The 26,901-nt window shown below is 34.3% G+C and overlaps 1 protein-coding gene across 1 annotated transcript in view; it reads right to left on the reverse strand.

Annotated features, from left to right (window-relative positions):
- The window catches only part of COL11A1 (collagen type XI alpha 1 chain), a 196,683-nt gene that overhangs the window by 145,537 nt on the left and 24,245 nt on the right, over window positions 1-26,901 (reverse strand). The window contains exons 3-4 of the mRNA XM_032619652.1: window positions 25,252-25,465; window positions 21,996-22,158 (exon numbers count right to left, since the gene is read on the reverse strand). Coding sequence (XP_032475543.1) covers window positions 21,996-22,158; window positions 25,252-25,465 — 377 coding nt within the window. The remainder of the gene's footprint in view (window positions 1-21,995; window positions 22,159-25,251; window positions 25,466-26,901) is intronic.

Below are 26,901 nucleotides of genomic sequence, written 5' to 3' on the forward strand. Positions count from 1 at the left end.
AAGGGCACATTTATCTTATACTTTCTAACAAACATTTCTACTGAAAGAGAACTATCAATGTGGCTCTATTCCACAAAAAAAAATAATAAAAGAAAACGAGGAAAGAAAAAATGATTAGGAAAAAGGTAACATATCTTTCTTCCTGCTTCCTTGTTGGCCAAGATGATCTATACTCCTTGAATTAATAAGTGCTAGAAAGCATATTTATTTCATCCATTTAAAAAATATTTTCAGGCAGTGCTGTAGACACTACGGATACAATACAAAGCTTCTGCTCTCTTGGAGCTTACATTCCAGAGAAGGAAAGAGAAAATAGCAAAATATAGTATCAGAGTAATAGGTGCTGTAAAGAATATAAAGCAGGATAGGAGAGATTGTAGAAAGTAAGATACTATATTACAAACTGTGATCATGAAAGATTTTGCTGATAAAGGGACACTGAGACAGAGACAACTGAGGAACTAAGGAAGTAAGAAATTCATAGAAATATCTAAGGAAAAGCCTTCCAGGCAGAAGGACGAGTGGATGCTCAGACCCCAAGGCTGGAGCATGATTGATGTGTTCAAAACGGGACGCCTTGTGGATCAGAGGGAGCAAGGGGGTAAAGGAATCATTGATGAAGTCAGAGAAAAGGGGCAGAGGGTGTGGATGAATCGCTTAGGAGATGACGGAATATTGAAAGAACTTTAACGTACTCTAAATGACATGAAAAGCCACCAGACAGTTATAAACAAGGAAGTGACATTCTTTACTGACTCATTCCTTCTTTCAGCCAGGTGCTATTTGACAGGAATATGCCTGCTAGTCTAGGCTTGCTGCTTAGAGAACAGACTAGCAGATGGGCAGACAGACACAGGGAGATCAATTAAAAGCCTCCTGCAATTTTCCAAGAAATAGATAACGCTAATAATTATAATAATAAATAATACTTAACTGGCACTTACTGTATTCCTGCCGCTCTTCTAAGAACTTTATATAGTCGTATTGTAAACCAAAATGAACTAGGTCATGCCTTAAAAAAAACTTCCTAAAAAATTATAAAATAATTTAAATAATTTATCATATTCTTATTCTACTTCTTTGAGCTAATAATAATTTCACACTACCTATGTTTTTACTGTAAAGCTCAGAAGTATATAGAAACATGGTGAAATAAGATTATTTGGTCCAGGATAATCCTATGGCCTTTTAAAGCTTCATTAAAAGCATGTAGCTCATCAATCGTAAAAATGAGAACTAAAGACTTTTGAATTTAGCTAAAATTCCAAACAGTTCATGTTTTTAAGAAGGAAACATTGACTATTTAATACTCTATGTAAAGCATAAAGTATTAAGTTCCTCTCTCCCTTAACCCCACATACCTAATCAGCCCCTAAGACCTGTCAATTCTATCCCACATTAGCATTCTGAAGCAAGACCCTTCTCTCCATTTCTTCTGTCATGGCCTTGTCTCTACTGTAAGTAACCTTTTATTTCAACTAATGTTTCAGCATATCAGTTTTGGTGTTTTTTTCCATCAGGTTCTTCTGATTCTAGACTAACTCCTTCACTGCCACAAAAAGAATTTTTAAAAAACAAATCTCAATGTTTAATTCCTCTACTTAAAGAAACTTCTTATGACCTATGGTTTAAAGTTCAATCCCCTCAGCATGTTATAAAATGCAGTCCACACACAGGCCCTAACTCATCCTACCAGATCGTCTCCCAAATACCCCCGAAGCAAATTGCATTCTCAGATGTGCTGAGCTCATTCCAAACTTTCATCTTTTGCACAGGTGCCCTCATCTTTAAATACCCTTTTATTTTTCATCATTTTGGATACAGTTGTTATTTTCTCCCTTGAACATATCTATATCTTTATTATGGGCAGAATCATATTTATTTGTATCGCTACATCAATTATTTAAGCACAATATTTGTCGTATAATATTTATTCTGTTTCAACAGAGAATAGTCAGCTACTTAATAAACACCTGACTTTCAAATGACATATGCTATCCTATACCTCTCCCTGACCCTTCTCCTCCCAGACACTTCTAACTAAGCCTTAACCACTTGCATATACAGCACTCATTCACATATTTACTAATCTTCATTGGCTATAAACACTGTGCAAACTTTGTGTTTGATGCCACTGCTGGAGTACCTAAATTAAGGGGATATAAATCCTGCTCTCAATAAATTTATAGTCTAATGAGAAAGCTAAATATTAATAGATAATTATAAAACTACATGGTAATAGACAGTGACAACAGGAATGCAATGCAAGATGGCTTTTTTGGGGGAGAAGTTAATAAAATGCCACAAACTAATAATAAACCTTAAATGGGAAAAAAGAAGACAAGTAATCAGAGATAAGACTTATAAAAGGGACAAAACAAAATGTGTGACACTTTATTGTGCACTGCTGGCAGCAGATAACCTAATCATGCACTAATCAAAAAATAGACAACAAACCAAACAAGGCAATGATCCTATTAGAGGACAAGTAATATCTTGTATAAGTGGTACTTTGGATCTTCTATTGAGTTCTGAAATCTGAATCCACCTCAAGTGCTATATTGAGTTTCTTGAAACAATTCCAACCATAAATCTTACTAAATATGAAATTACAGTAAATTATCAGTAGAGTCACAAAATAAAAGCTGTTATCTGCATATCACACTACAGTGGCGCAGATTCGATCATAGTCTGAATGACAACAGGATAGCATGTGGCTGTTATATAATAAAGTACAGTGATGTCTAGAATGGAGAACTGAGGAAAAGTCCTACAGCATCACTGAAGCTTGGTCATAAATAATGCAGCACATTCTTGTGTGTTTTCCCTCACCACAATTGTCATACCAACTTGGTGTGCAATAATAAGGAATGTAATTACACATCTAGAAGGCAAAAGCAGAAGCTCCTTTCAGACTTGGCTAAAAATAACTCTCATAAAAGGATTAAACTAATGCTGTATCTTGATCTACTCATGCATGTGATCTGTAGGAAAACAAATATCTCCCCAAAACAGAAAAAGCCACAGGGAAAAATTATATTTGTCATCACAACTTTGTAAATAATTGATTATTAACACCGACTCTAAATGAAATCTGACAACTTCTAAATTTGTTACTGTCAGGAAGAAAAACTATGTTCTACAAAACTACTACTACAAGATACTGTCATGTAGATACATTGGACTATTTCTGCATAAAAGCCATAAGATCCTCTTTTAGAAATAACTACACATATGCATCATTGTTCTGTATATTAGAGAAATTCAACATGTCCATGAATCCAGTGAGTCTGTAAAGCAGTGTTGTTGCTGAACCCTAATATTACATGGGTGTGTGGTGTGCCTTTGGATTTTAACTCTAATTTTCATTGAAGTTGTGTTTGTTACAATCAATGTGTACTTGGACTATATTTGAACATCAACTCTATCAAATTTGTACCTCATGTTTGGTATCCACATTTGTTACTTCTCTTAAAATTGTACATTATTTCCTGAAATTTATAAATAAATAATTTTGATGTCTTACTACATTCCATAAAACATGAATCACAAAACTGATTCCAGACAATGTTTCAAAAATTACAAAAAGAACCATAGCTACATTCCCAAATGTACATCTTAACCAAAGATTTACAGGACAAGGACAAAACTGAGTAGCCATGGTAAACTCAAAGCTTTCTTGTTTTTCTGTTTTGCAGGTTCTATGTTACTTTGACAGAGTAAGTAATAAAATCCCATTCCAGAATGACATTTTATTTTTTCTTTTAGCTATTGAAGCCTTCTTTAAAATAAACTATAGTGTCTTTTACAAAGCCAAATGTGGCTCCTATGTTAGCCATATCTGTTGTTTTACCCTAGTTTCAGAAATAATCAACAGAAGAAAGCTTTTTTTCAAACACACACTTATAAAACATTCAGTACTGCACGACACACATATAAATATTTTATAAATGTTAACTCATTTAATCTTCAAATAACTCTATGAGTTAACTACCGCAGCTATCCCATCTTACAGATGAGGAAAAAGACAGAGAGAGGTTGAGTATCTTGCCCATGATCTTCAAGCTGATTAAGTTCCAAATTCAAAAATCAAACCCTGGCTGCCTGACTCGAGTCAATGCTGCTAACTACCATGCATATGGTTAAAAAAGGCAAAAGCTTAATTTAAAAAAGCTTAGTAATCATTATCATAACATTTTTTCATTTAACTACTTCTTTACTTATTAGACTGAAAGATACCTTTGTCTTCATCTTTCATTTCCCAAGTGAAACAATGGAAATGACTTTATCATCTGTGTTCACTCACTTCTACATTTTTGCTCCTAAAGTTCATATTTTATGAAAGATCTTAAATATTTATAAAGAAAAAATAAATAAATAAATAATTAGTGATTATATTTTTCAGTTTAGAATCTAGATTGAAATCACATAATGATAATTTTTAAATACAGTGATAGCCTGCTTTTTTCCCTTAATTAAAGAAGATGCAGAGAAGCCAGGGCAAGAAGGTTTTAGAGATAAATTTTGTGATACTAGAATTTTACCAATTTTAGAGATTTTGAAGATGAGACACAGCCAAGTACCAGGCATAAACCTTCACAGCAATATAAATTTTTTCATAATAAGGAATTAACACTTTTAAATGTTTATATTTTGGAAGTTGTAGTGCTCCTATAACAGTGTAAAGCCATTACAGCCCAATGTTCATGCTGATGATGACTACAAACACTGAACAAAATGCAATGAACAATTCCCTGAGAACTCTGAAAAGCAGGTAGGTCATGAAGGAGGGTTAGACCTTGAAGAAGTAAACCCACATATGATAAGTTATCTGTGTGTGTTTTGGGAGGCGGGTGGCGTTTCCCTTGAGGTTTTGTCCCTACAGTGGAAGCCAGTAGCTGAGCACTGCAACAGTGCTGTGGCTAGAACTTTGACAGAAACCCTGTTTCTGGGCAAAGGAACAAGCTAAAAAAAAAAAAAAAATGCATGTTAGAAGACATGGAGGGAATCTGAAGTGAATACATGGAAACAGGAAATCACCTACCTTTGTGTATAAACCACAAAAATATAAAATTACCTCCAGAACTACACATGTGTAATGAACTCAAACCAATTTAGTTAAAACTGAGAGAACAGAACTGAGATTAAAACTATCAATACCAGTCTCACAATAGCTCCTGAACACACACAAACAAAACAAAACTGAGAGTTCAAAGCTCCAGTGAAACCAGTCATAAAGGAGCCACTCACCTTCTGAGTTTTACCACCAGGAGCTCTACCAGGCTTCACAGTGAATACTGGAGAAAAATCCCCTCATGCTTCCAGAAGAGGAAAAGAAACCATTTTGAAATATACCAGGGCATTCTGTTCTTCTTAGCAAGACCTGCCCTTAGGCAGAAACAATTTACCCAGATTCTAACCTGTGGGGGTTTTATTAGAACCTAACCTAACCAGAGAAAGGAAAATACCCCAATCCAGCCCCTTTAGCCTTCCATGTGGGAGAAGAAAAATACATCTTCATCTACTTCCTGTCCCGCGGACAGGAGGAAAAACAACTGAAAAACACTGGTGAACTTCACAATGAAGGGGCATAGGCTAACCAAAATACTGAGATCTAATCATAGGACTATAGAATGTTTCCCCTCCCCCTGCATCCTTTACCCAGTATATAATGTCTGTCTTCCAACAAAAAGTTACAAGGCATACGAAAAGGCTAAAAACAAAGTTTGAAGAGACAGAACAAGCATCAGAATCAGAGACAGATATGGCAGGATGTTGGAATTGTCAGACTAGGAATGTTTCTTGAAACTATTATTAATATTCTAAGAACGTTAATAGAAAAAATAGACAACCTACAAGAATAGATGGATAATGTAAGTTGAGAAATGGAATTTCAAAGATCAAAAAGAAATGCTAGAGATCACAGAAATTAAGAAAGTCTTTGGAGATTGGTTCAATATGGTGGAGTAGAAGGACGTGTGCTCACTCCCTCTTGCAAGAGCACCAGAATCACAACTAACTGCTGAACAATCATTGACAGGAAGACACTGGAACTCACCAAAAAAGATACCTTACATCCAAAGACAAAAGAGAAGCCACAATGAGATGGCAGGAGTGGCACAATCACAATAAAATCAAGCCCCATAACTGCTGGGTGGGTGACTCACAAACAGGAGAACACATACCACCGAAGTCCACCCACTGGAGTGAAGGTTCTGAACCCCATGTCAGGCTTCCCAACCTGGGGGTCTGGCAATGGGAGGAGGAATTCCTAGAGAATCAAACTTTGAAGGCTATCAGAATTTGACTGCAGCACTTCAACAGGACTGGGGGAAACAGAGACTCCACTCTTGGGGGCACACACAAAATAGTGTGTGCATCAGGACCCAGGGGAAGGAGCAGTGACCCCGTAGCAGACTGAACCAGACCTACCTGCAAGTGTTGGAGGGTCTCCTGCAGAGGCGGGGGGGTGGCTGTGGCTCACCATGCAGACAAGGATACTGGCAGCAGAAGTTCTAGGAAGTATTCCTTGGCATGAGCCCTCCCAGAGCCCGCCATTAGCCCCACCAAAGAGCTGGGTAGGCTCCAGTGCTGGGTCACCTCAGGCCAAACAGCCAAAGGGAGGGAACCCAGCCCCACCCATCAGCAGACAATTGGATTAAAATTCTACTGAGCTCTGCCCACCCCTCTACCCACCACCAGTCCCTCCCATCAGGAAGCTTGCACAAGTCTCTTAGATAGCCTCATCCAACAGGGCAGACAGCAGAAGCAAGAAGAACTACAATTCTACAGGCTGTGGAACGAAAACCACATTCACAGAAAGATAGACAAGATGAAAAGGCAGAGAGCTATGTACCAGATGAAGAAACAAGATAAAACCCCAGAAAATAACTAAATGAAGTGGAGATAGGCAACCTTCCAGAAAAAGAATTCAGAATATTGACAGTGAAGATGATCCAGGACCTCGGAAAAAGAATTGAGGCAAAGATTGAGAAGATGCAAGAAATGTTTAACAAAGACCTAGAAGAATTAAAGAACAAACAAACAGAGATGAACAATACAATAACTGAAATGAAAAATACACTAGAAGGAATCAGTAGCAGAATAACTGAGGCAGAAGAACGGATAAGTGACCTGGAAGACAGAATGGTGGGATTCACTGCCATGGAATAGAATAAAGAAAAAAGAATGAAAAGAAATGAAGACAGCCTAAGAGACCTCTGGGACAACATTAAACGCACCAACATTCGCATTATAGGGTCCCAGAAGGAGAAGAGAGAGAGAAAGGACCCAAGAAAAATATTTGAAGAGATTATAGTTGAAAACTTCCCTAACATGGGAAATGAAATAGCCATCCAAGCCCAGGAAGCACAGAGTCCCAGGCAGGATAAACCCAAGGATAAAAAGCCGAGACACATAGTAATCAAATTGACAAAAATTAAAGACAAAGAAAAATTACTGAAAGCAACAAGGGAAAAACAACAAATAACATACAAGGGAACTCCCATAAGGTTAGCAGCTGATTTCTCAGCAGAAACTCTACAAGCCAGAAGGAAGTGGCATGATATATTTAAAGTGATGAAAGGGAAGAACCTACAACCAAGATCACTCTAGCCAGCAAGGATCTGATTCAGATTCGATGGAGAAATCAAAAGCTTTACAGACAAGCAAAAGCTAAGAGAATTCAGCACCACCAAACTAGCTCTACAACAAATGCTAAAGGAACTTCTCTAAGTGGGAAACACAAGAGAAGAAAAGGACCTACAAAAAGAAACCCATAATAATTAAGAAAATGGTAATAGGAACAAGAATGTCTTTGATGGGTTTATTGGTTGACCAGACATGGCTCAGAAAAGATCTCTGAGATTGAGGATATAACAATAGAAGCTTCCAAAACTGAAAAGCAAAAAAGAAAAAGATTAAAAAAAAATCAAACAGAACAGAACAGACTATCCAAGAACTGTGGGACAACTACAAATGATATAACATACACATAATGGGAACACCAGAAAAAGAAAGAGAAAGAAACAGAGTAACATTTGAAGCAATAATGACTGAAAATTTGCACAAATTAATGTCAGACACCCTTCAAAGATCCAGGAAGAACAGAGAACCAGGAGCTGCATACATGCCCAAAAAACCTCTGACACCTAGGCACGTTATATCCAAAATTCAGAAAATCAATAATAAAAAAGTTTTCAAAAAATCAGATGAAAAAAACACCTTACCTACAGAGATACAAAGGTATCAACAGTAATTACATCTGACTTCTCTTTAGAAACTATACAAGCAAAAAGAGAGTAGAGTGAAACATTTGAAGTCTTGAGAGAAAAAAAAAAAAACAACAAGCTACAATTCTGTACCCTGCAAAATTACCCTTCAAAAGTGAAAGCACAATACTTTCTCGGCCAGACACTGAGGGAATCTGCTGGCAGTAGACCTGTCTCTCAAGCAATTTAAAAAGAAGTTCTTCAGAGAAAAGAAAGATGATATAATTCAGAGAAACCAGATAATGAAAAAAAGAATGGGAGAAAGAATAAAGGTAAAACAGAAATTTTTATTTTTCTTATTCTTAATTGATATGTTTCAGTTTGTTCAAAATAATATATATATATATATATATATATATATATATAAAACGCACACACACCCACAGTTGCCCCTCTGTATCCAGAGTCTCCTCATCCATGAATTCAACCAATTGTGGATCAAGAACATTTAGAAAAAAATTCCAGAAAGTTTCAAAAAGCAAAATTTGAATTTGCTGCATGCGTGCAACTACTTACATAACATTTTCATTGTACTTACAGCTATTTACATAACATTTACACTGTACTAGGTATTATAAGTAACTTATAGAAGATTTAAAGTGTACAGGAAGATAGCAGGGAGGAATAAGGATTACATTATTATTATAATGTACTTGTACTACCTGTGAAATAGTATAGTATTATTTGAAAGTGGACTTGGATTAGTTGTAAATGTATACTGCAATTGATAGGGTAACCACTAAAATAAGTAATAAAAGAAGTATAATTGATATGCCAAGAAAATAGTGAAAATGGAATCATTAGAAAATGCTCAATTTAAACCAAAAAAGAAGGCAGAAAAGTAATAGAAGACAAATATGAACAAAAATAAAGGGCAGCAAATAGAAAACAGTAGCAAATATGGTAGATGTAAATTCATCTATATCAATAATCATTTTAAACATCAGTGGTCCAAATATACCCACTAAAAGACAGAGATTGTCAGAGTGGATCAAAAAACAAGGCCCAATATTTTGTTTATAAGAAACCTACTTTCAATATAAAGACACATATAGATTAAAAGTATAGGGATGGAGACACCATAATTCAAAAAGATACATGCACCCCAATGTTCATTGCAGCACTGTTTACAATAGCCAGGACATGGAAGCAACCTAAATGACCATCAACAGAGAAATGCATAAAGAAGATGTGGTACATTTATACAATGAAATATTACTCAGCCATAAAAAGGAATGAAATTGGGTCATTTGTAGAGACGTGGATGGACCTAGAGACTGTCATACAGAGTTAAGTAAGTCAGAAAGAGAAAAACAAATACCATATATGAATGCATATATGTGGAATCTAGAAAAATGGTATAGATGAACTTATATGCAAAGCAGAAATAGAGACACAATGTAGAGAACAAACATATGGATACCAAGAGGGGAAGGGGGTGAGATGGACTGGGAAATTGAGATTGACATATATACACTACTATGTATAAAATAGATAACTAATGGGAACAGACTGTATAGCACAGGGAACTCTACTCAATGCTCTGTGGTGACCTAAATGGGAAAGAAATCCAAGGAAGAGAGGATATATGTATATGTGTGGCTGATTCACTTTGCTGTCCAGCAGAAACTAACACAATACAGTAAAGCAACTATACTCCAAAAAAAAAAAGAAAAAAGTATAGGGATGGAAAAGATATACCATATTATCACTAATCAAAAGAAAGTAAGAATAGCTATATTAATTTAGTCACAGTAGACTTCAAAACAAGAAAAGTTATCAGAGATAGAGATATTACATACTGATAAAGGAGTCAATAATCCAAGAATAATAGTCCTTAATGTGTATGTGTCTAACAACAGAATATCAAAGTATAAAAAATGAGGCAAAAACTGATATAACTGCAAGAAGATATAGAGTAATCTAATATCATAGTTGGAAAGTTTAACACCCTTCTACCAGAAATCAACAGATCCAGCTACAGAAAACTAGTAAGAACATAGTTGAACTCAACAGCACTATCAGTCAAGTGGATATAATTGACATGTATACACTTCTTTATCCACAACATCAGATTACACATTTTTCTCAAGCTGACATGGAACATTCACAAAAACAGACCACATTCTGGGCCATAAAACACACTTTAATCAATTTAAAAGAATAGAATCATATGATATCAGCCCTTAGAACACAGTGAAATTAAACTAGAAATCAATAACAGAAAGATGTCTGTAAAGTTTAAAAAAACTTGGAGAATAAACTACAACTTCCAAATAACACGAGTCAATGGTGCTATCTCAAAGAAAGTTTTAAAATATTTTTGAACTAAATGAAAATAAAAACACAACTTATCAAAATGTGTTGGTTGCAGCAAAAGCAGTTGTCACAGAGAAATTTCTAACATCGAATGCAAATACTAGAAAAGAAGAAAAATTGAAAATCAATCATCTAAGTTTCCACCTTAGAAAACTAGAAAAGGAAGAGCAAGTTAATTCCAAAATAAGCAGAAGAAAAGAATGATAAAAATTAGAGCTGAAATGAGTGAAACTGAAAACAATAACAAAATATGAAGAAGATTTACATGAGGAAAACTACAAAGTGCTGATGAAATATCAAAGAAGTACTAAATAATCGGGAAATATTCCATTTTCACAGATAGAAAGACTCAGTATTGCCAAGATGTAAGGTTGTCCCAACTTGATCAACTCTCCCAGATAAAATCCCAGGAAATGGACTTCCCTGGTGGCGCAGTGGTTAAGAATCCGCCTGCCAATGCAGGGGACATGGGTTTGAGTCCTGGTCGGGAAGATCCCACATACTGCAGGGCAACTAAGCCCGTGTGCCACAACTACTGAGCCTGTGCTCTAGAGCCCGCAAGCCACAACTGCTGAGCCTGCGTGACACAACTACTGAAGCCTGTGTGCCTAGAGCCCGTGCTCCACAGCAAGAGAAGCCACCGCAATGAGAAGCAACAAAGAGTAGCCCCCGCTCACCTCAACCAGAGAAAGCCCGTTCGCAGCAATGAAAACCCAATGTAGCCAAAAAAATAAATTAAAAGAAATTCCAGGAAATTATTTTGTGAATATTGTCAAACTGATTCTAAAATTTATAATAAGAGGCAAAAGGCCCAGAATAGCCAACTCAGTACTGAACGAGTAAAACAAAGGTGGAGAACTGACACCACCTGACTTCAAGACTTACTATAAAGCTACAGTATTCAAGACAATGTGGTATTCGTGAGAGAACAGACAAATAGATCAATGGAACAGTATACAGAGCCCTGAAGTAGACCCATATAAGTACAGTCAACTTATCTTTGACAAAGGAGCAAACAAAGACAATACAATGGAGTAAAGACAGTCGTTTCAACAAATGTTACTAGAACAACTGGAAATCCACATGCAAAAAACTGAATCTAAACACAAACCTCACACCCTTCACAAAAATTAACTCAAAATATATCATTGATCTAAATGTAAAATGCAAAACTATAAAACTCCTAGAAGATAACATATAAGAAAGGTTAGATGACCTTGGGTATGGCAATGACTCTTTAGCTATCACATCAAAGGCATGATGCATGAAAGAAATAATTGATAAGCTGCACTTCATTAAAATTAAAAACTTTTACTCCATGAAATACAATGTCAAGGGAATGAGAAGACTAGCCAAACTGTGAGAAAGTATCTGCAAAAGACACAAATGATAAAGAACTCTTCTCCAAAATATACAAAGAACATTTAAAATTCAACTATAACCCGCTTAAAAAATAAGCAAAAGACCTTCACAGACACATCAGCAAAGAAGATATACAGATGGCAAGTAAGCATATATGAAAAGGTGTTCAACATGTCATCAGGGAAATGCAAACTAAAATGAGATACTACTATGCACCTATCAGAATGGACAACATCCAAATAGTGCCAAAACTGAAGCAATAACTTTCATTCATTGTGGTGATAATGCAAGATAGTACAGTCCCTTTGGAAGGCAGTTTGCCAATTTCTTATACAACGAAGCATACCCATACCATATGATCCAGCAATTATGCTCCATGGTATTTACCCTAAGAGATTGAAAACATATCCACACGAAAACCTGTACACAGTTGTTTACAGCAGATTTATTCATAGTTACCAAAATTTGGAAACAATCAGTAGGTCCTTCAGTAGATGAATGGATAAATAAACTGAGATACATTCAAACAGTGGAATATTATTCACTACTAAAAAGAGATGAGCTATCAAGCCATGAAGGACATGGAGGGAATGTAAGCGCATGTTACTAAGTGAAAGGAGCTGACATGAAAAGACTAAAAACTGTATGATTCCAACTATATGACATCCTGGAAAAAGCAAAACTAAGCAGCCAGTAAAAACTCCCCTAAACGGAAGAGCTTAGGGGAGAGGAGGCAATGAATAGGTGGAGCACAGAGAATTTTTAGGGCATGAAACCATTTCGTAAGATACTACTGTGTACATGTATGGGTGAATACATGTCATTATACATTTGCAAAACAGGCAGAACGTACCAAACCCTAATATAAACTATGGATTTTGGCTGATAATGATGTGTTGATATACATTCATCCACTGCCACAAATGTGCCACTTTGGTAGGGATGTTGCTAGTGGGGGAAGCTGCGTGTGTGTGCACACAAGGCTATATGAAAACTCCCTATAATTTTCACTCAATTTTTCTGTGAACCTAAAAGAGCTCTAAAGAAATAAAATATATTAATAAATCATTTTTAAAAGATAATAAACAAATGCCAACTCTGAGATAACCCAGTTGTTAAAACTCTAAAAAAGAGACTTCAAAACAGCTAATTGAAACTATAAAGCACTCAGTCCAACAATTTCACAACACATTTTTTGTTAAAGACATGTGCTACATTCACCAAGATAGACTGACTACAAGCTGGGCCATCAAGCGACTGTAAATAAATCTGAATGGAATGAGATCACAGCAAGTTTACTGTAAGACAGAAATAGAATTAAATTAAACATCAATAATAATAAGCAATCTAAGAAAAACAGGTATCTAGACACTAGAAATTAGGAACTATTTTAACTGAATGATCATAAAAAAATGTGTATAACACATTTATGGGATGAAGCTAAAACTGTTTAAAGAGAAATGTATAGCTTTAAATGTTTATACTGGCAAATAATGGATCTGAAAATAATGACTTTCTGCTTTGCAAGACCAGAAAAAAGATTTTCCTCTTCCAAATTTAGGATAGAGAGAACAACTATAATGGAATAGAAAAGAGGTCAGTTAAGAGAGATAATAAAAAGAGCCAAATATGATTTGTTAAAAATATCAACAAAATTTTCAAGGGCCTACTTAAACTGATTGATCTAGGAAAAAAAAAAGAGAGAATACAGATCATTATTATCCGGAATGAAAAGTAGTTACCACCAGTAATCTTACAGACATTAAATGTAGACAAGAAAATACTACAAGCAACTTTATGCCAACAAATTCAACAACTTACTGACCTAGAAAAATTTCTTTAAATGTAAAATTTATCAAGATTGATGTTTTAAAAATCAGAAAAAATTAATTAACCTATATCTAGGAATGAAATTAAATATGTTTTAAAAGTTTCTAAAAAGCAAACTCTGACACCTGACATTTTCACTGGTGAATTCTATGCAGCATTTAAGAAAGAAATAACATCAACCATACAAAAAAATTTTTCAGAAAACAGATGAGATCACTTTCTAAATCATTTTATGAGGCCAATATTATCCTAACACCGAAACTTGACAAAGACATTACAAATATAGAGCATCATATACCAATAATACCTCTCATTAATAAAGGCTCAAAATCCTAAAGATTTTTTAGCAAATCAAATCCAACACTATATAAAAAGAATAATATATCATGTCCAAGTGGAGTCTATCTAAGGAATGAAAAGTTGATTTTAAACATTTGAAAATCAATCAATAAAATTCAATATGCTAACAGAAAAGAAAATTATCATTGTGATAAAAACATAAAAAGCATTTAACAAAATTCAATATACATTCATGATAAAAAACTTTTAGGGAACTAAGACAAGTAGTGAACATTTTCAAACTGATAAGTTTACATTGAACACTTACAACCAACATCATACTTAATAATTGAAGACTAAATATTTATTTACATGAGAACAGAAAAACAAAAAATAAGAATGCCTGTTTCATCACTTCCATTCAACATTTTGGTGGAGGTCCTATCCATTGTCATAGGAAAAATAAATAAAAGGTGTAAAAATAGAAAGTAGTGAAAGGTCCCTGTTTGCAGATTGCATGATTATTTGCATTTAAAAAATACCTGAACTAACTCATTTATTAAAATGAATCTAACAAGTTTGGAGGATACAATGTTAATATTTTTAAAACCTACTGTGTTTTTATATAATAGCAACAAGATATTGAAAGATAAAATTAAAAATGATTTTATTTACTATAGCATCAACAAAATAAAAATAAAAACAGCCTAAGAACAAAATGAATAAAAGATGTCCACAATGTCTACACTGAAAACTAGGAAACATTGTGAGTGGAATTAAAGACCAAAATTAATGAAAAGTCACACCACGCTCAGAAAACGGAAAACTCAATGTTTGTTAAAATATCAATTCTCTTCATTTTGCTCTATCGCTTAAATGCAATCCCAATTAAAACCTTAATTTTATTTTAGAAATTGACAAGCTTATTCTAAAACTTATGCAGAGTGCAGATAACCTAAATTAAATAAAGCAATGTTTACAAAGAGTAAAAGTTGGAGCAGTTACCTCACCTGATTTCCAACATCCTATAAAATTACTGTAATCAAGATGATTTGGTATCAGTGAAAAGAGAGACAAATAAATCAATGGAATGGGATAGTTGAGAGTTCAGTAAGAGTTTTACTCATATGTAGTCAACTGATTTCTAACACAGAAACCAAGATAATCCATTGAATAAAAGGAAACATTTTTTTAATAAAGGATGCTAGATGAAGTGGATATCCTTATGTAAAAACAATCAGTGCTGACATTTACCTCATGCCATACACAAATATTAACTCAAAATGAGGCATGACCTATGTGTAAAACGTAAAACTTCAACATGTCTAATAGCAGGAGATCTTGTGATTTTGGTGTAGGTAAAGGTTTCTTAGAACACAAAAAGTATAAAACATGAAAAACAAAATTGATAAACTGCACTTTATCAAAATGAAAAGTATTCACACTTTGAAAGACATCATTAAGAAAATAAAAAGGCAAGCCACATGCTGGAAAAATTATTTGCACATACCCGTCCAAGTGCATGCATGGGACTTCCCTGGTGGTGCAGTGGTTAAGAATCTGCCTGCCAATGCAGGGGACACGTGTTCGAGCCCTGATCCAGGAAGATCTCACATGCCGTGGAGCAACTAAACCTGTGTGTCACAGCTACTTAGCCTGAGCTCTAGAGCCTGTGAGCTACAACTACTGAGCCCATGTGCCACAACTACCGAAGCCTGTGCACCTAGAGCCCATGCTGCTACAAAAGAAGCCACAGCAATGAGACGCCCGTGCACTGAAACTAGAGAGCAACAAAGACCCAACGCAGCCAAAAATAAATATATTAATCAATTAATTATTTTTTTAAAGTGTATGCATGGTACATAAAGAACTCTTAAAATGTCATAATCAGAATATAGCAGACATTTTTTTTAATGGGCAAAACACCTCACAAAAGAAGATGCATAAATGGCCAATAAGAACCTGAAAATATGCTTATCATCATCTGCCATCAGGGAAATGCCAGTTAAAACCACAATGAAACACTAGTACATAACCACTTAGAATGGCTAAAATTTAAAGGACTGACCAGATAAAGGGTTGACAAGGATGCAGAATAAGTGGAACTCTCATTCACTGCTGGAAGGAGTGTAAAATGATTAATGTCACTTTGGAACACAATTTGACAGTTCAGTTGTTTTTTTTTTTTTTACTTAAGTTAAACATGCACCTGCCAAATAACTCAAGCATTCCACTGCTAGGTATAAAAATAAACGCCAACACGAAATTTATACATGATTGTTCACAGGAGATTTATATGCAGTAGCCAAAATCTGGAAATAATCCAAATGCCTTCTAACAGAATAGGTGGATGAAGAAATTGTGGTTTATTCATACATTGGAATACTGTTCAGAAAAATAAGCAAAATAAAGATACATATGAAGACATGGATAAATCTCAAAAATGGTATGCTGACAGAAAAAAAGCCAAGCTAAAGAGTGCATTCAACACAATTCCATTTATAAAAATTCTAGAACAAATAAGCTATAGTGATAAAAAGCAAATTAGTGATTGCCTGGGGTTAGGGTGGGAGAAGAGATGGATCATAAAAATGCAGGAGGACACTTCCTCTGGGTGTGATGGCAATGTTTATTTTCTTGATTATGATGTTGATTTCAGAGGTATATACATATGCCGCAACTGAGTAAATGGTACACTTTTGATGTTTGCAACTTATTGTACTTCAATTATACCTTGATAAATAGAGAAAAATGTCTCAAGGACTATGACCTAAATGCATCTAGACTGGGAAAGGTAGGTAAATGGGAAAGCTACCTGCATTCTATCACGCTGTTCTATACAAAAACTATGTCTACTAGCACACAATTTTTTTTTTAAGTATGTACCTTGGAAAATATATGCAGTAAAAAGACACATGGACATCACAAGTCAGTAATCAAATTCTTAACAAAATATTTGAGATGGCTATTATTACTTTAAGGTAAGTTTTCAGGCCTTGAAGAACTACTGAAATAGTATAGCTTCTATAAATTATTATTCATTAATTTCTCCAAAGAAAATTGAATGCAAAAATCTCTTCTGAGAAGTTTGAAAAAAATGAAAAATTTCATCAACAAGCTTTTCCACTCAAATTTCCATCATATTTTTCTTATTGCTTCAAAAGAAAGAAACAATCTGCCCAAAGATAGATAATTGTTAAAAATATAAAAGACTTGGAATAACCCACTTTAATTCATTAAAAAAGAAAAATAAGATGGAAATAGCAATGCTTTGAAAACTGGAGTTATAATGGCTACAACTTGATATTTAGTAAAAAAATGTCCTCTTTATAAGACTCCAAAAGTAATTTTATTAATAATCAATATAGACCGTGTGGCTCTTCTTCTAATTTAGCTTTACTTCACATTTTTGAAGTGTATTATTAAACTAGAACAAACCAAGGCTGTCGACTACGGTTGGTTGGATATTTTGTGCCTGCATGAAAATATTCATCCCCTCAGACCATGTTCCACTCACTAAGGTCCATATCCAGGTGCTACCTCTGTCTAGAAAGGGCAAATTTATCTAATTCCCACAGGGTACCTTGTAAACAAGCAGTAGCCTAGAAAGAAGCACTTCGTTTACAAGTCAGACCACTAAGGACTTGTGATATATGGATCATTGTTGCTCACTCGTATCAAAATGTATAAGAATATTTAAAAAGTCAGAGTTGTAAGATAAAAAAGAAGTTATTATAATGAAGAAAACTACATATTAGTGCATAAGTAAATTAACACATAACATATAACCATATATATAAATGAAATACTAGTATTTTAAGCACTTTATATACATAAATTCAATTTTTTATAAATACTTGAGAGAGATTATATTACTATTCCCATCTGAAGACTGAGAAATTAAAACCAGCAAAATTTATTGCACAGACAAACATAATTAAGCTAGGTACCGGCATTCAAAATCAGATTTTTCTCATTCCAGGATCAATTCTTAGATTCACTCTGCTATGCTGAAATTATATAATCTGAATTATGGGCCTATATATTCATTTTGACATTTTCATATAAACTAACTTCATCATACTTTTTTTTTTTTTTTTTTGTGGTACGCGGGCCTCTCACCCCTGCGGCCTCTCCTGCCACAGAGCACAGGCTCTGGACGCGCAGGCCCAGCGGCCATGGCTCACGGGCCCAGCCGCTCCGCGGCATGTGGGATCCTCCCGGACCGGGACACGAACCCATGTCCTCTGCATCGGCAGGCGGGCTCTCAACCACTGCACCACCAGGGAAGCCCACTTCATCATACTTTTTAAAATATTTCCAGTTTTGCTTTCATCTGTTTATTGATGAATTTTTTAAACTCTTCAGATTGCAATTCAAATATGGACATTTTTAGCATTTATTGCCATTAACATTACCATTGCATAAATGTAGGGTCGCATACAGACAAAATTAGATACACTAAACAAATTTTCATCTAAAGTGGAATGATACTATTTCCAAAGAAGTAATATTTCCAGTTTTCAGATTAATAAATCACTGGTGTTTTTATGTCATCTTCATCACTACAACTGTTTATCAAACACTAAAATAATGCAAACATGGTACCATTCCTATCTCCTGCCATATTTAGTTCGATTTTTAAACATTTAGTTGCAAAGATTCAAAAATCTAGATAGGTACCATAACACAAACCAAAATGAAAGGAAAAATATTTGAGTAAATTTTAGGGAAAGATACATTAAAAACATATTCAGATAAGATGAACTAATTTCACAAAAGGAGTCAGAAAATTTTATTCCGATTTAAAAATCTGTGTGTCTGAATCATTTACTTTCTTCATAGCATTTTATCAAGTGGAGAAGACTACATTGTTTTTAAAATTTTATATAGCCATACAATAATACACTTTAGGAAGTAAGACCTGAATTTATGTATGATGACTATTCTGATATGTGGATTAGATAAATACAAATTTTCATCCAATTCAAACATTCTTATTCTAAAGCCTTCCCAATATTTTATTAAGTAAAAATAGTTTCCCTATTTAATTGATCAAAGATAGTAAACCTAAAAGTGAAGGTTCTGCATTTGCTTTTTTAAAACTAACTGCACTTCATATAAAATAAATGTTATATTTAAAGTTCCAGAGGTTTTCATGAAACTCCAAGATGTGAAGCAGCTTAATAAACTTATTTTTGCTACCCACTGTCATACTCACTAAAGGTTTCATTAATGAGTCTTTTAAAGATTATTTTTCTAGTGGTTTAATAGACGTTTTCGAAATAAACAGCTGAAGTTACTTCAAGATTTAGAATATAGTTTATATATTAGAAAGTTAAGAATTAATCAAAGAGAATAATAATAATCTTTGCTTCCAGTACCTTTGTCTTTGGTTATTTACTAGATGCCTCTTGGCTAGAGGTATTTGGGTTAGCAGTGGTTGAAAACACATGGAATCGACAGATGAATGGATAAAGAAGATGTGGCACATATATACAATGGAATATTACTCAGCCATAAAAAGAAATGAAATTGAGTTATTTGTAGTGAGGTGGATGGACCTAGAGTCTGTCATACAGAGTGAAGTAAGTCAGAAAGAGAAAAACAAATACTGTATGCTAACACATATATATGGAATCTAAAAAAAAAAAAAAAATGGTTATGAAGAACCTAGGGGCAGGACGGGAATAAGGACGCAGACCTAGTAGAGAATGGACTTGAAGACATGGGGAGGGGGAAGGGTAAGCTGGGACAAAGTGAGAGAGTGGCATGGACATATATAACCTACCAGGTGTAGAATCGATAGCTGGTGGGGGGCAGCCACATGGCACAGGGAGATCAGCTTGGTGCTTTGTGACTACCTCGAGGGGTGGGATGGGGAGGGTGGGAGGGAGGGAGATGCAGGAGGAAAGAGATATGGGGATGTGTGTGTATGTATGGCTGATTCACTTTGTTGTAAAGCAGAAGGTAACACACCATTGTAGGGCAGTTGTGCTCCAGCAAAGATGTAAAAAAAAGAAAACATGGAAATATTTTAAGGAAATCATGTTTACATGTTTTAGTTGTTGATACCATAATCAGCCTCTGAAACACAGAGGAATTTATTACATATTTTTTAATATGCAACCATCAGGTTCACTTATTTATTTTGAAAAAAGAACTTACTGTGATAGTCTGTAAATATACTTGAAAACTCTGAACTGGACCCCAGTGAGCCCGAGCGTAGTATATGGGAAAGAAGGTGGAGTATAGTCTGGTTTGGTATGTGTGTTGGAGTGGAGTAAAAAATAAAAATTAAATGATATTCACCTAGAAGTAAGTTCAGGTAAAAATAGAAGTCTCAATGCTACGAAACTGTATGAAAAAAATCTAATCAACATGTACATACATCAAATATTATATTTCAGGGCCAGTAAATTTTGAGGATTAATTAATTAATATTAATTTGTATATTTTCTCTTCTATATTTCCTCTTTATATGTTCTAATCACTTATGACAAAAAAATTCTACTTTTAATTTCTGTTGTTTAACTTCCATGGGCTCTGTGAATACGTACAGCAATAGATTAAACTAATGTATGAAATGAAACCATCCACTGATATATTTCTTCCATATTACTCATTTATGTTCCAGGAAAATAAGGATTTGGATATTACAAAAATAAGTTTAGTTTGTGAAACTGATGTTCATGAAGAGTTTAATTTTAAAATAGAACTTTGTAAGCCTAAAATTTAATTTGTTTATAATATTCATTCATCTAATAAATAAATACTGATTTATCAGTTGTGTGCAATCAATGCCTGATATCAGAGATCTGAGACTATATTATTATACATTGCCTGAATCAGTCTGTCATTAATTTAGTATGATATGATGTGTTAAAACATTTTGTTTAGAGTCAAAGGCTTAGGTACATACTAATGCAGAAACTCAAAAACAAAAAGAATCCCAAATAATCTGAAAATGTCACAAATATTAATTATATTTAAAATTATGCCATAGATTATATAACTAAGTACAGGGACACAATATTCTACTGACCCTCTGAATTTACATTGCTTTTTTTGAAAATACATACTGTGTGTGTGTGTGTGTGTGTGTGTGTGTGTACATCTCTATGTGTACATATCTGTGTGTGTGTATATAAATATATATATATACACACACATTTCAACAGAATACAGAAAATCTTCCATGTAAAACTTATCTATTAATCCATAATATATTACACAGCTTTACTTCGTTACACTTTGAAAAATAAATTATTCAGAAATTATATAAAAACAATCATCTCAGTAATGACTAATATCTCAGGAGTGCATCCCTTTATGGGGTCTGGTCTGTTTGTTCTGTTAATGACTGACTAAATGAAAATTAAAGCAAGAGTTTCCAATGATTGAAGAATTAAAAGAAAGAATGTGATTATCATAACTGGCAAATTATAATTGGAAAGGAGCTTTTTACCATGACCTTCACATTATTAAAATAGTGATTTTTAAAAATTACAGGTCATCTTTTGCAGTATCTCTATTTTACCTCAGAAACATTCACAAAGAACAGAGAAAGGCAAAATATCAGACTTGTACATTTCATTAAATTAATATCTGAGAGGAGGAAGTGAAGAAAATGTTCTTTTCTCCAAAGAAAAAAATACAAAGTACTAAGAGGAAAGTCATTTGCTCTTCCCAGGAGAATAGAATGCCTGTGTTTAAATCAACCAATCTCTGTTAAAGTTTCCCAGGCGTTACAGTCACCATTGTCTACTCATTCTCTTACTGAACAATAGAAAACATCACTGCTACACCCACGGGGGAAGAAAGTAGGTCACCCTTTAGAGTTTACAACTTTGCTTTATAGCATATATTGATTGTTACTGTTAACTCAGTTCATCTGATTTAATAATATTCAGCTTAAAATAAAGTTTGATTTACCTCAAAAACTTCTTCATCCAAAATTCTTGTTCCAAAAACTGTAATTCCACTGGTGTCAACGATTGCTCTCTCACTTCTGTCAAGTGGTTTTGTGGTTTTCATCTTACAATCAACAATCATTGTCACAGTTTTCTTCTCCACGCTGATTGCTACCCGGTGCCACCTTAAAAAGCCAAGTAATTCTTTTGTAAGTTCCAAAGACGTTGCCAAACCATTATTCACATTAAAATACAATGTATTTTAAATTATACACATAATCTGAAAGTATACAAAATGTAGGCTCATTTATTAATCAGTTAACAGGTGACTACTTACTATTAACCCAGAACAGTGCTAGGTACTCAAAAAGACACACCAGCACTGTAAGATGCACAGCAGGATTGGCTGTCTATGTTGATAAGAAAGTGACCATCCTTTGCTTCACTTTGTGTTGTAACAAAAGCTTAATCTCACCATGTCCTGATGACGGTATTTGATAGAGATTAGGGGCGGGATATGGAGTAATTAATAGTTTCTATGTACGTAAATGCTTTCTTCCAAAATGGAATTCCACTTTAAAAAATTCTGCTGGAGAGATCCCCTGAGATAGACTGTAAAAGGGTATGTCTGCTAATTGAATGAACGCTCCATCTGGAACAACTGAACATTCTAATTGTAAGACACAATGTGCTTCTCTGTCTTTAGGCACATTTATTTCAAGTGCTTTCATTTTCTTTTTCCACTTCAATTTCAAGACAGTTATAGATCACTACTGTGGGCAGGATCCAAGACTGAGACACAATATCTCTCCTTCTTTCCAGGGTTGGCAGGAAGTGGGGACATTGAAAGAAAGCATAGTCAACGCATGTGTGGAGTGAGTCTCAATTCACTCTGAAGCTACTGCTCTAGCTAATTCAGGGCAGTGATGACAGACCTGGGGGGAGACGTGGCCAGCCCTTTGGAAACATAAATACCCTAATCATACTGTAAAATGGTGGGTTTTATTAACAGTATCTGGTGCTAACATAAACAACTAAGTGGAACGCACTTGGATTTTGCAAGCCACTCTATTTTTTTTCCAAACGAAAAGTGCTAAATTAATATTCCAGAAGTTTCTAGGACTAGATCCATAAAATAAAGTACCCAAAAAGTTGCAGGAGGCTTTCTAAAATATCTGTTTCATGTGACTTGGCATGGCTACTGATGAGGACCAAGTATATTTCCATGTACACTTAATCTTTGGTCTTTCCGTAGCACTTTCAACTAGCATAGGCATCTGCTTGGTTTGACTTGAGCAAAGATTTATATGAGGAGGCACTTAATACTGTGAGAGTAAAATTTACACATGTTTCTGCCAAGAAGCCTGTGTCTTAAATTAAACCATCTCTACTATTGTGGGTATGTGCTTTTCATTAACAGAAAATAAAAATGAATTCTTTCAATTGTTGAAAGCTGATTAGGACTCTAAACTTGATATTTTTGTTGAATTAATTTAAGCTCTGATAATAATGTCATAATCATGGTATCACATATAATATTCAAAATATTAAATTAACCCTAAGTTTTGGAGTCATTCTTAATTATTCTTTTTCTCTCATACTACACATTCATATCATCAGAAAATCTGTCAATCCTATATTCACAGTATACACAGAATTCAAAGGCTCACAACTTTGTCCAAGTACCCATGCCTCTCACCTAGACTCCTAACTGGTCCCTGCTTCTACTCTGATGCAACCAGAGTGACCATTTAAAAAAATAAGTCAGATCAAGTTTCTGTCTTGCTAAAAACTAATATAATACTCTCAATAAAAACTGAAGTCCTTACTTTGCCTCGCCCTGTCAGTCTCTGATCTCATGTCCAAATGTTTGCTTTCTGATTCCCAGTATCCCAGCTACCGCTGCCTCTTTCTTGTTCCTTTCACATATTCTTCACTCTGTAGGGAGTGTTCTCCTCTATATCCCCACATGCCCACTCTCTCACTTCCAATATGTCTTTGCTCAATGCAACTATGCCAATGAGGACTGCTCTGTCTAAAACAGTACACTCTACATTCCTGCCCCTGATGTATTTTCATTCATAGAACTATCATCACTTTTCATATGAATTGTTAAGGATAATGATGTAAATTACTCATGAAAGCCCAGTTTTCCCTGCACAGAGATGAAGGTTTTTCCATGGTCCTGACAATGATAATCTGAGTGTGAATCTTTTTTCCACCTGAACAGCTATTTCTTTCTTATGTCTACAACCAAATGTCATATTTCCGATAAATATTTTTTTAGTAGTCTGAATTCAGCAATAAAATACCGAGTAAATTTAATAAACATTTATTTGTCTTTAGCTGCTCCCTAAGTGATAGGCAATATTCACAACACAGAATTCAGAATTCAGCATGATTTGGAGAAGAGTGTGGTTGTTACTGGAAAGTGCACCTACCTGAGTTCAAACCCTATCTCTGCCACTTTTCAAATATATGTTACTTAAACTCCCAGTGCCTCACTTCCCTTATCTGTAAAATGGGTTTATTAATATTATTTTCTTCCAAGAGTCGTGAAAAATTAAATGAGTTGACTGTGTATAAAGTGTTCAGAACAGTACGTAGCACATATCGATGCTATATAAAGTTTCCTATGATTGTCAATATTAACATGATTGGTAAAGGAAGTCAAATCAGGTCATTCTTCAGCTCAAAAAGTCTACAGTGACTTTCAATTTCACTTAGAATAAAATCCAAAGTGTTTACAATCACCTACAATGTGTTATACCATTTGGCCTCCCACTGATTCTCCATCCTCATCATCCCACACTGTTTCTGCCACACTAGCATCCTTGATGTTGCTTAGACCAAATCAGCCACACCCAGAATCAGAGGTTGTGTATTTGCTTTTCCTCCATCTGGAATAGTATGCTTTTAATTATCAGCATGGCATGCACCCAGCCTCCTTCACATGTCACCTTCTTAGTGAGACTATCCCTGACCTCACTCCTTAAAACTGCACTCTCCACCATCATCCCCTATTCTCTTCACTGCTATATTTCTCTCTCTCTCTCACTTATCACCACCTGATAAACTATTTATTAGTAAGTTTTTATTGTTCATTATGTGTCTACCCAGACTGTAAACTATGTATGATTAGGTGTTTTATTGTTTTGTTCATTTCTATATCACCACTCCCTAGAAAACCTGCATCACACTTTATAAATATTTGTTGAATGATCAAATGAAAGAATTTTTTCAACACAGCTGAAACATTGGATTATTGTGCTACTTACTTTCCATCTGCGATGTTAACAGTTCTAAAGAGGGGGTAGTCTTCTGGGGCAGGTTTCCCAGTGTGGTCTTCATACAGGAAAACAGGTGATCTCCCAACCTCCACACCAATTTGCTGAATACCATGCTCATTATATATAGATAAAAGGAAAGACTGAATTCCTTTTTTGGGTTTTACTGTAAATAATATTGAAAAATCCTCTGGAAAAGTTCCTCCTGGGAAGAAAATGCCAGAGTCAAAAATTCTAAATTTCCAAATTATTCCTTGATCACCTTATTCTTTTTGAGCTTACTAAGTGGCCTTAACAAGTAACCAAAGTTCAAACAGTAATAACAATACAGATTTAAAAACCAATGGAGAAGGGATTCTATTAATCTTTGTCTGAAACAATTGTTGAAGCTGTATTCAAACTTTACCACCACTCATTTAAAGCGCAAGTATTATGTAAAATTGAATTCATGGTTAGGAAACAAGATCATACTGTCAGTTCAATATCAAACACACAATAAGCACTTTTAAAACACTTAAGTAGAAATTCTGGTGTAAGATTTGTATTTTCTGCCCTTATCTAATCTGTGGCCATCTATCCTCTCTTTAAAGTGGCATTGTAAGGACACAACCTATGAAGGTACACTTTTAGTCATCTCTTCAAAAGCTAAAGCGTTTCTGAGCAGTTTTTCCTAACATACAATGAAGTTTCACTAATAAAAAGCTTATGTCATTGTAAGTCAGAACTTTTAGATACTTGGTTAATTTGATTCTAAATTCAAGAAGGAATTTTTTTTTTTTTTCTTTTCCCTCTCATCATCATATCCCAAATATCCAGCATTGGGCCATATCTACATAAGTTCTTAGTAAGTATTTATTAAATAAATATATAAATTAAATGGTTACCACAAGTATATCTCAGGTAGTTTAGCAATGACTATTGTATATTTTTTTATAAAAACACTGCATATAAAATTTTGGGTTCTATTTTTCAAAAATAGTTTTACATATATATCTTATTTAATCTTTTTACTACCCTGGGACAAAAGTAAAGCAGACATTGTTATCTGAAGGATGAGATTATTTAAATTAAAAAGTTTTCCATATGCAAAACTGGTGTATATGTGCATATGTAATCAATGATATCTGGGCCAACACCAAGAGATTCCATATTCAGTCCATTCATTCCATATTCTATTATGTATAGTAGTATAAAATAATAAAAATAAATGAATATGACTGCCATGGATTCAAATTCAAAAAACTGTAGGAGACTAGCAATTTTACTTCTAAGAATTTACAGAGGTGATAGGGATGCTTATATGTAAAGATATTTTGTTAAGTCAATTCATCAGAACACTATGAATAATGATAAAATGTTAAAGTCACCTGCAATGGTTGGGACTGGATAAATAAAATACGAAACATTTATATAGTGGAAATCTATGCAGACACTTAATGTCGTGGAAAGATGTCTTATGAAGTGGAAATTATTTAAAATGTTGTGGAAAGTAAATAAGAATATGTCACAAAAAAAACAGCCAATTAATGTTAACTATTTGGTTCTAATCTATCTATCTAGAATCTAGATAGATATCACCAAACTAAAAAGTGTTTATTTAAAATTCTCAATTTTAATTTTTAAAATAACTTACCAATAATA

This window comes from Phocoena sinus, chromosome 1 (genome assembly GCF_008692025.1).
Source record: "Phocoena sinus isolate mPhoSin1 chromosome 1, mPhoSin1.pri, whole genome shotgun sequence".
NCBI lineage: Eukaryota > Metazoa > Chordata > Mammalia > Artiodactyla > Phocoenidae > Phocoena > Phocoena sinus.